Source organism: Pseudophryne corroboree, chromosome 6 (genome assembly GCF_028390025.1).
Source record: "Pseudophryne corroboree isolate aPseCor3 chromosome 6, aPseCor3.hap2, whole genome shotgun sequence".
In the NCBI taxonomy this organism is placed as follows: domain Eukaryota; kingdom Metazoa; phylum Chordata; class Amphibia; order Anura; family Myobatrachidae; genus Pseudophryne; species Pseudophryne corroboree.
The window spans coordinates 516,565,733-516,576,873 of NC_086449.1; the positions used below are offsets into that span (position 1 = coordinate 516,565,733).

General features: G+C 45.0%; 1 protein-coding gene across 1 annotated transcript in view; it reads left to right on the forward strand.

Moving 5' to 3' along the window:
• The window catches only part of TSPAN8 (tetraspanin 8), a 100,793-nt gene extending 90,216 nt beyond the window's left edge, over positions 1-10,577 (forward strand). Inside the window, exons 7-8 of the mRNA XM_063927465.1 lie at positions 6,487-6,570; positions 8,554-10,577. Of these exons, the coding sequence (XP_063783535.1) occupies positions 6,487-6,570; positions 8,554-8,607 (138 nt within the window). The 3' untranslated portion in view covers positions 8,608-10,577. The remainder of the gene's footprint in view (positions 1-6,486; positions 6,571-8,553) is intronic.
• Positions 10,578-11,141: the final 564 nt, after the last annotated feature.

The window sequence follows — 11,141 nt, forward strand, 5'->3', positions numbered from 1 at the left end:
GCAGGTTCCATGCCAGAGTGTTTCAGTGGGACCTATTGGACAAGTGGTCCGGATCCCATCTGCACATGCACCGGAAAATAGTCCTATTCTCCAAGACCAGAATCTCACTCCTGTGGTGGCTGCACAGCTTTCACCTCCTAGAGGGACGCAGGTTCGGGATCCAGGACTGGATCCTAGTAACCACGGATGCGAGTCTCCGAGGATGGGGAGCAGTCACACAGGGAAAAACCTTCCAGGGAAAATGGTCAAGCCAGGAAGTTTCTCTACACATAAACGTTCTGGAGTTAAGGGCCATTTACAACGGCCATCTTCAAGCGGAACATCTTCTTCGCAATCTGCCCATCATTATACAGTCAGACAATATAACAATGGTGGCGCACATAAACCGCCAGGGCGGAACAAATAGCAGGGCAGCAATGGCAGAGGCCACAAAAGTTCTCTGCTGGGCGGAAAGACATACAAGTGCTCTGTCAGCAGTCTTCATTCCAGGAGTGGACAACTGGGAAGCAGACTTCCTCAGCAGACACGATCTCCATCCAGGAGAGTGGAGTGTTCATCAAGAGGTCTTTGCAGAAGTGACAAGTCTTTGGGGAATTCCTCAAATAGACATGATGGTGTCTCGCATCAACAAGAAACTTCAGAGATATTGTTCCAGGTCTAGGGGCCCTCAAGCAATAGCGGTGGACACGCTGGTAACACCATGGGTGTTTCAGTCAGTGTACGTGTTTCCTCCGCTTCCACCCATTCCGAAGGTGCTAAAGATCATAAGAACAAAGGTTCAAGTGATCCTCATTGGTCTAGACTGGCCAAGGAGGGCTTGGTATCCAGATCTTCAGGAATTACTCATAAGAGATCCCTGGCCTCTTCCTCTTCGAGAGGATCTGTTACAACAGGGGCCGTGCGTGTACCACGACTTACCGCGGCTACGTTTGACGGCTTGGCGGTTGAGCGCTGGATCCTAGCCCGAAAGGGTATTCCCAGTGAAGTTATTCCCACAGTTCTTCAGGCTAGAAAAGGAGTGACGTCTAAACATTATCACCGTATTTGGAGAAAATATGTGTCTTGGTGTGAATCCAAGAAGGCTTCTACGGAAGAATTTCAGCTAGGGCGTTTTCTCCATTTCCTGCAAGCAGGTGTAGATGCGGGCCTAAAGTTAGGCTCGATTAAAGCACAAATTTCGGCCTTATCAGTTTTCTTTCAAAAACAATTGGCCTCCTTTCCGGAAGTTCAGACTTTCGTGAAAGGGGTTTTGCACATCCAACCTCCCTTTGTGCCCCCAGTGGCACCATGGGATCTTAACGTGGTGTTGCATTTTCTTCAATCACATTGGTTTGAACCTTTACAGAAGGTTGAGTTGAAATTTCTCACGTGGAAGGTGGTCATGCTATTGGCCTTGGCATCCGTAAGGCGGGTGTCTGAGTTAGCGGCTTTGTCTCACAAGAGTCCTTATTTAATCTTCCATGAAGATAGAGCAGAGTTGAGGACTCGTCAACAATTTCTGCCGAAGGTGGTTTCATCGTTCCACATGAACCAGGCTATTGTGGTACCAGTGGCTACTGACGCCTTTGCGGAGTCAAAATCCCTCGATGTTGTCAGGGCCAGAGGCGGAACTACCGGCAGTGCAGGCAGTGCACTGCACTGGGGCCCGCCTCTGTCCAGGGGCCCAAGCATGTAATGAGTCAAACTGACTCATTACATGCCGCTGTGCGCTGCAGGCAACCGCTGCCCGCAGCGCACAGCCGCCCGGAGATAGGAGCTGAGCAGCGGTACAGACGGGGGAAGGAGGAGGGAGCCGGAGGACGGAGCCGCAGCAGCGCTTTGTTACTGGTGGAGGCGCTGCTGCTGCTGCTCCTCTGCTTCCCTATAGGCTGTCTTCCGAGAACAGCCTATAGGGAAGCAGAGGGGCAGCAGCAGCAGCAGCGCCTCCACCAGTAACAAAGCGCTGCTGCGGCTCCGTCCTCCGGCTCCCTCCTCCTCATTCTCTACTGCCCGGGAATCGTCGTCTGACGCAGCTGCACCGAGGAGCCTGAGGGTAAGTATAATTCTTCTTTCTTTCTTTCTTTCTTTCTTTCTTTCTTTCTTTCTTTCTTTCTTTCTTTCTTTCTTTCTTTCTTTCTTTTTCTTTCCTTCTTTCTTTCTTGTGCCTGCCTGCCGCAATGTGTAAAAAGGGGGGACTACCTGCCGCACTGTGTAAAAAGGGGGGACTGCCTGCCGCAATGTGTAAAAAGGGGGGACTACCTGCCGCAATGTGTAAAAAGGGGGGACTGCCTGCCGCAATGTGTAAAAAGGGGGGACTACCTGCCGCAATGTGTAAAAAGGGGGGACTGCCTGCCGCAATGTGTAAAAAGGGGGGACTGCCTGCCGCACTGTGTAAAAAGGGGGGACTGCCTGCCGCAATGTGTAAAAAGGGGGGACTACCTGCCGCAATGTGTAAAAAGGGGGGACTGCCTGCCACTATGTGTAAAAAGGGGAATCTGCCTGCCGTAATGTGTAAGAATGGGGACGCTGTCTGCCGTAATGTGTAACAAGGGCACGCTGTCTGCCGTAATGTGTAAAAAGGGCACGCTGTCTGCCGTAATGTGTAACAAGGGCACGCGGTCTGCCGTTATGTGTAAAAAGGGGTAATCTGCCCGACGCTATGTGTAAAAATGGGGAATCTGCCTGCCGTAATGTGTAAAAAAGGGGGGCTGCCTGACGCTATGTGTAAAAATGGGGAATCTGCCTGCTGCTATGTGTAAAAAGGAGGAATCTGCCTGCCGTAATGTGTAAAAATGGGGACGCTGTCTGCCGTAATGTGTAACAAGGGCACGCTGTCTGCCGTAATGTGTAACAAGGGCACGCTGTCTACCGTAATGTGTAAAAAGGGCACGCTGTCTGCCGTAATGTGTAACAAGGGCACGCGGTCTGCCGTTATGTGTAAAAAGGGCACGCTGTCTGCCGTTATGTGTAAAAAGGGCACGCTGTCTGCTGTAATGTGTAAAAAGAGGAATCTGTTCGCTGTAAGGTGTAAAAGGGTCTCTACCTGGTGTAGTGGTGCTACTGTGCGGCGTAATTTGAATAATGGAGACTACTGTGTTGGTATTATTTTGTGGCCACACCCCTTCCCCACGAAGCCACGCCACTATGTATTTTTGCGCGCGCCTACGGCGCGCACTGCCCCCGGGGTGAACTTGGATGGGGGGGGGCCCAAAGCATTTTGTCGCACCTGGGCCCACCGCTTGCTTGTTCCGCCACTGGTCAGGGCCTTGAAGATTTATGTCGCCAGAACGGCTCAACTTAGGAAAACAGAGGCTCTGTTTATCCTGTATGCTGCCAACAAGATTGGAACGCTTGCTTCCAAGCAGACTATTGCGCGCTGGATCTGTAATACGATTCAGCAGGCTCATTCTACGGCTGGATTGCTGTTACCGAAATCAGTCAAGGCCCACTCTACCAGGAAAGTGGGCTCCTCCTGGGCGGCTGCCCGCGGAGTCTCGGCATTACAACTCTGCCGAGCAGCTACTTGGTCGTGTTCAAACACCTTTGCGAAATTTTACAAGTTTGATACCCTGGCTGATGAGGACCTCATGTTTGGTCAATCGATGCTGCAGAGTCATCCGCACTCTCCCGCCCGTTCTAGAGCTTTGGTATAAACCCCACAGTTCTTGAAGTGTCCCCAGCATCCTCTAGGACGTATGAGAAAATAGGATTTTAATACCTACCGGTAAATCCTTTTCTCTTAGTCCGTAGAGGATGCTGGGCGCCCGTCCCAGTGCGGACTCTATCTGCTGTTATTACGGTAGTTATGTTTACACACGAGTTGTGTTATGTTGTAGTCAGCCTGTTGCTGACGTTGTTCATGCCGTTAACTGGAATTTGTTTAATGCCATGTTGTACGGCGTGTTTGAGGTGTGAGCTGGTATGTGTCCCACCTTAGTTACCTATAAATTCTTGCCTCTAAATGTCCGTCTCCCTGGGCACAATTCCTATAACTGGAGTCTGGAGGAGGGGCATAGAGGGAGGAGCCAGTTCACACCCCTTCAAAGTCTTAAAGTGCCCATGTCTCCTGCGGATCCCGTCTATACCCCATGGTTCTTGAAGTGTCCCCAGCATCCTCTACGGACTAAGAGTAAAGGATTTACCGGTAGGTATTAAAATCCTATTATTACTTACTTGTAGCTAAATTAGCAGCCTTGTTAGGTGGGGACGAGTACTTATTACACTGTCATTGTCATCCCCTGTACAGCGGCAGGGGAAGACTGGACGTGAAGGTGGGGGGGCATGTGCTCTCAGGAGGAAGTATGTCCCCATAGCCGCTGGCTACTGTAGCTAAGGCTATGTGATCTGCAGAAGGCAGGGTTCATCATGAAGCTCTATTAGCAATGGACACAACATCCAGCACCTATGGGAGAGACTTCCTCATGATCACTTTGTCACAGCAGGTCAAGATTTAGCCTTCAGGTTGCTGGGGAACTTAAGACATGGGGGCCCACATCCACTCCTTCCCCTCTGGTCAGCAGTGCTTGGAACTCAGCTGCCTATACTGCAGCAGTGCAGGGGGTGCTGTCACTCACTGCAGCAAAGGACATCGGTCACCAACGGGAGTTGTCTAAGCTTCCTAACAGTTACTGGTGGGTCCCTCGGTATGTGGCTGGTGACTCTGTAATTGCAGCAATTGCAGTTTCCCCGCTACTGTGCTTCAATGAGACCGGTGGGTGGATAGAGCCATAATTTTGGTGCATTGTGCCAGATAGAGAATTGGTGCCCCCAGCCCCCCATATATTGAAAATAAGGACAATGTGCGCTGAAGGTGCGCACCAAAAATATAGGGGGGTGGCTTCATGAGGATGGGGAGTGGCCACAGAATAGTACCAATTTACATTATTCCACACAGTTGTATTCATTATTCACATTACACCACACAGCAGTACCTCTTTATACACATTACACCACACAGCAGTACCTCTTTATACACATTATGCCACACAGCAGTACCCCTTATACACGTTATTTTACGTCACACAGTGACCCATTTTTAGCCATGGGTACTGTAGGTTTGCTGGCATCAGCTTTTGCACACAAACTGACATAAAGGAACATTGTAGGGGCCACAGAAACAGACCTTACTCCTGAGTGACACATTTAGCAGATAAGCTCTCAGTATTAACATCTGCCATTGCTGGACTGGAAGGAGAAGCATAATAAATGAGCAGGCTGCATGCATCTAAATAACAGTGATAATGGTTATAACACTGGGGGAACATCAACCAATACTACACACCTGTGCTGCCATGCCCCCTGTGTAACACTACAGCACACAGCCCCTGGCATGGCACATTTAATGGGGAGGGGGATCACAGGTACTCACCAAAGCAGATGACAGATGTGATGGAGAAATTCCCAGAGGCCAGTGCTGGGCATGATGACGAGGGGTGCTGAGGTCCCCCCACCCCCACCCCCCTAATCCAGCCCTAATCGACAAGTGTCAGTAGCCTATAAATCTTCCCCCTTGTTTTCTCACAATGAAGACTACTGAGTCTTAATAGATTTGTTTCTCCAGTATTATAAATAGTATATATATAATATATATATATATATATATATATAATATAATAGTATTGAAATACCATAATGCCAACTTGTTAAATTACTTTATCTCTCTTAAATAAGAGCAAATACCATAACATCTCAACAATGTTTCCTCAATGTTTAGTTGCTTAACTGTCTGGTTTTCCAAAAACATTGGCTGCAGAAATATTGCATGTATGAATGAACCTTGGGGGTAATTCAGAGTTGATCGCAGCAGCAAATTTGTTAGCAGTTGGGCATAACCATGTGCAGTGCAGGGGGGGGGGGGGGGGGGGGCAGATATAACATGTGCAGAGAGAGTTAGATTTGGGTGGGGTGTGTTCAAACTGAGATCTAAATTGCAGTGTAAAAATAAAGCAGCCAGTATTTACCCTGCACAGAAACAAAATAACCCACCCACATCTAACTCTCTGCAAATGTTATATCTGCCCCACCTGCAGTGCACATGGGGTGTAATTTAGACCTGATCGCTGGGCAGCGATTTTTGCTGTCCTGCGATCGGATAGTCACCGCCAACAGGGGGAGTGTCAGAGTCCACCGTGCCATTTTTTCGGAGTCCTGCGTATGCGCTGTAGACTCTGGCACTGTGCCAGAGTCTCTAGTGGTCAGTGCGCTAACAGCGGCGCGACGGCTACGGGAGAGGAGGGGGCCCACACACGGAAATGTAAGTATAGGAGAAATGGGTGCAGTGTGTGCAGTGTGGGCCCTCCTGGACTCAGGGGCCCTTATGCACCGCACACACTGCACCCATTATAGAAACGCCAATGTCTCTCTCTGCAAAATTTATATCTGCCACACCTGCACTGCACATGGCTTTGCCCAACTGCTAACAAATTTGCTGCTGCGATCAATTCTGAATAACCCCCCACAAACAACTTTGTGTAGAAACTAATCACCTGTATGCATTTTCTCCCACAGACATGTTCATCTGCCATCGTTGAGTACTTTAAAAATCATCTCGTAATCATTATTGGAATAGCATTTGGATTGGCAGCTGTGGAGGTACTATTCTAGGATTTAATCTTTTAAAACTATCAATTACCTCAGATCCTTTAATTTGTTTTTTTTCAATAACGTGTACACAATACATTTCAACGTATTTCAATTACTGTATTTACTTTGTCTAAAGATTTTTCTTGTGAATTAGTACACTTTTTAGTTCTCAAACAATGACCTCTAACCCCTGGAATCATGACTTTCATGTGACCTTCGCTAAAAAGGAGAAAAGGCCATGTATAATTTTTATGGTCAATGAGTTTGAGAATGCTAACAGTATGTAATTGACATACTATAAATCACAGTTCCGAATGGATAATTTGGAAATAAACAGGTAGCCAATAACAAATATTGCAGAAGTTGCAGAAGACTAGCTATAAAACTATAGGTTTATGGTGAAAGTCCTGGATGACAGCAACTCTGAGACGTCAGAACAATGTCAGGCATTTTATTGGGAAGGAAAATGATTTGCCCCCCCCCCCCCCCCCCTGCTTTACTCCCAGCTGCCTGTATGCTTTTGACCAGTGTCCTCGAGGAATCAGAGAAAAATACCTGACAGTTGGTACAAAACTGCAAAAAAATAAAATCTCCTCTTTATCCTATTTATAAAGGGGGCCACTGGAATACTGGCTATGTCCCAAAGCTGTTCTCAAGGGAGTTTTATAAAGGTGTTCTGAGACAATGACTTAGCTGCTCTTAACAGGTGCCCAGTAAAGGCACCATAACTCGATGGCCAAGAAGCATCCACAGACTGAGTAGAACCTGCTGTTCTCTGGTTTGAAACCAGCTCACCTGTAAAAATTACAATATCCTGCTTAAAAGTAAGTTAGCAGAGGTATACAAAATTGAAAGATTGCTCATGCAACGAAGGTCCACTGAATGAGGAACAGAAATTCTTGTAGCATGTCCCAGAATAAAAATTGTCCACGTCAACTCAAGAATAATTCTAGCCAGAACCACAATCTCATGGTTCATGTGAATCATAGAGATAACCTATGACAGGAAGGATGGTTTCAGCTTTAGTAAAGAATGTCAGGACAAAACTCCAAGTATTGAAAACCATTCTAGCAGAAGCTACAGCCAGGAACACATAGACTACTAAGTCAGATACTTCCAATCTACTGAGTTCAGGGGTTTAAACTCCAAGAACCAAAGAACCAGAATGGACCCCAGAGACAACAGGATGAACAAAAGTGATCTGCAACTCAGTGCCCCATTACAAGAATGTCTACATTTCCAGAGTCAACAGGTGCTGCCAGAGACCTGTGATGGCACATAAACCCCTGGACTTTTAAGGGAACATTAGTAAGACAGTAACCATATCTCCTGGAGAAAAAGAATAAACCTAGCCAAGGTTGTTCTAGGGAACGTCTGTTCACACTAGTTATTATCACTATTTATTATAGGCTCAGTAGCTTCTTTGATTATTTCCCGCAAATGTGTACATTTAGTTCCCTGGCTACACAGGTAAGGAGCAGCTGCTGTATATATCTCATCAAATGCCCTACTTACAGTATGTGTATGGACAAATTGTACTTTGATCCTGTCACATAGGGGTACATTTACTAAGATGGGAGTTCTATTTAAGATGGGATGTTGCCCATAGCAACCAATCAGATTCTACATCTAATTTTTCTAGCAGCTTCTAGAAGATAATACCTTGAATCTGATTGGTTGCTATGGGCAACATCCCATCTTAAATAGAACTCCCATCTTAATAAATTTACCCCATAGTGTGGCAAGATCACATCATCCATCCTGTCCTCTTATTCAGAACTCCAACAGGAAACCCTTTATGCTAGTTGCAAAATTACTATAGCACCAGAAGTAAAATCATGGGCTTCTAAAGGTAGTATATATATATATATTTTCCATGCAGACCTTTTCCTATTCTAGAGACTTTTTTATATATATATTATCCAATTAATATACATATAAAAATGATATAATAGTAAAATCTCAATATCATTTCTTTTTATCTCTTTACAGCTTTTCGGTCTCGGTTTTTCCATGACATTGTATTGCCAGATAGGCAAAAAATAAGGAGACAAAGTGAAACATACAAAGAAGTCCAACGGAACACCCCAGAAATGACTTCCTTCTGTTCTTTATAATTGTTTCATGATTAATCCAATATGCAGTGGTAAAATGTGATGTGGGTATTCAGTCAATATGTTGTCATTTACTATGTCAACAGCCATAAGGTCGCCACCAGAATGTTGACTGTTATGATGTCAACATTGTTAAAATGTTGACATATAATATATGAACATCTTCAGAATGTAGACACGCTTAAAGTGTTGACAGATGACATTTCTACGTAGTCAAAATGTTGACAATAGAAATGTTAGGGTTAAAATTGCTTGTTGACATGCGATAATTGTCATTGTTAACATGCTGTATATTGACCAAGTCGACATCATGCTGTCTACATGGTGAATGTCGACAAAACATACTGATCCCATGATGTGTTGCTAGGCTTAACAAGATTACTATTCAGCAGTCACTCACTACACAAGTTTAGGTGCCTATATACCTGTGTCTGAAATATGGTGCAATGTTAGTTAATAGTTTCACTACATCAATTTTATAGGTGTATCACCTCTATTAGTTGTTTATTGTATTGAGAAATACTGTCGACCAAAACTAACTTTTCTGCAAGAAGTTCTCCCACATTTTAAAAATCCAATATTGTACTATTCCAGTCAGTAGGGCATAAAGGTGTGCATATTCTACCAAGCCAAGTTACTATGGTTTAGTTTTGATTACAAACTTCAGTTGTGTTTATTCACTATGAAACATACAGTAATAAAGCAAATTCTACAGATCCATTTAAAAAAAAAAGCCTATTGTAAAGTTTTGTTTCTTTTTAAAATGCATTGGGCCAGATGTACTAAGCCTTGAAAAGTGATAAATATCACGGTGATAAAGTACCAGCCAATCGGCTCCTAACCATAGGCGTGCGCAGGGGGGGTGCCTGGTGCGCACAGGCACCCCCTAATGTCCGGCACCCACCGCACACACGCCTGCTGCTGCTGCAGTGATGGGCGATCCCTATAGCACCATTCCTGTGTCACCACCCGCTGCGCCCGCCGCCCGGTCTGCCCGCCAGCTGTCTGGACACCTGAGATTGGTTCATCGTTTATTTGCATGGGTGCAGCGTCGCTGACAAAATCCTCCTCCCGACTCCGCCTAACTGTGCGATGTGACATGATGCTCCCGCCCGCATCTCTCACTCGTTGCATTCCATGCCACATTGACGCCACAGCCCGCAGTGTTCCTCTTAGGAGAAGAGAAGGAGGACTGGGGGACAAATTCAAATCCAAATCAATGATGACAGTTTGAGTGACAGTAAGCTATAATAACTTTAAGTAAACTGCTGCAGCTGAGTTTGCTCATGCAAGGGAAAGAGAGGGGGCAGCCAGGGGGATATACAGTACAGTATATTATTATTAATAATAATGTATTATTATTATTACATATATTACACAGTATATTATATTACACAGTATACTATATGATACAGTATATAATATTCTGTGTAATATAAGTAATAATAATAATAATAATAATATATTAATAATAATAATAATAATAATAATATATATTTTGAGTGATTAGTTAATAATCCATGGTAATAAAATATACAAATTTAACATACATGAAACAGATGTTATATATATATATATATATATATATATATACGTGTGTGTGTGTGAGTGTGTGTGTGTGTGTGTGTGTGCGCGCATCAGTATATTGTATATATTCATGTGTATCTCTCTCTCTCTCTATACATATGTACACATTTACTTCCACGTTCCACCACTTTGTATTAGTTGTGTAGGAGGCAATGGCATAGATTTTTTTTCATACCCATTGTCCAGGTACACATATTTACCCCTACCACCTGTATATGGTATTTGAATGTATTAATAAGCTCAGACAAGGACAGGGATTCTGTAAAGGAGGCCATCCCTGTGATGTGCTCAGTGAGCTTGTGGGGGGGGGGGGGGGGGGGTAGTCTGAGCATGCACGGTCAGTGTTTCCGTACTTGCACAGCCACCAATTCCAGTGATGGTTCTGATGAGGAGGAACCATCAGGTGGCTGAGATTGCAGTGAGTAGCCCACAGGCTACACTGGACTACTGACATTTTTAGATAGCGGTAGCCAATATTGGGAATGCTTTGCATTCCAGATATTGGTAAAATGGGCAGCATCGCATCCACCACAGAAACTGCCAATGGAGAGAGATCTGCTGCAGTGCCTCCTTCATACATTTGAGGTATACTTAACATTTTTGACTGACCTCCGAAAATGTGTTTTTTTTGGGGAAATAGCCGTAAATATTGTTTGACAAATGGGCCCCTTAGTCCCCTTTTTCTTTATCAAGAGCCATTTATGGATGGACTATACCAGTAGTTTCCAAATTTTTTTTAATCTTGGCACCTAGAGTATCAAAACTTTTTTCACGCCCCTCCAATAGTGCACCCCCTAATAAAATGTGCTGCGCACGCCTATGCTCCTAACTGTCATTTTTCAAACACAGCCTGTAACATGGCAGTTAGGAGTTGATTGG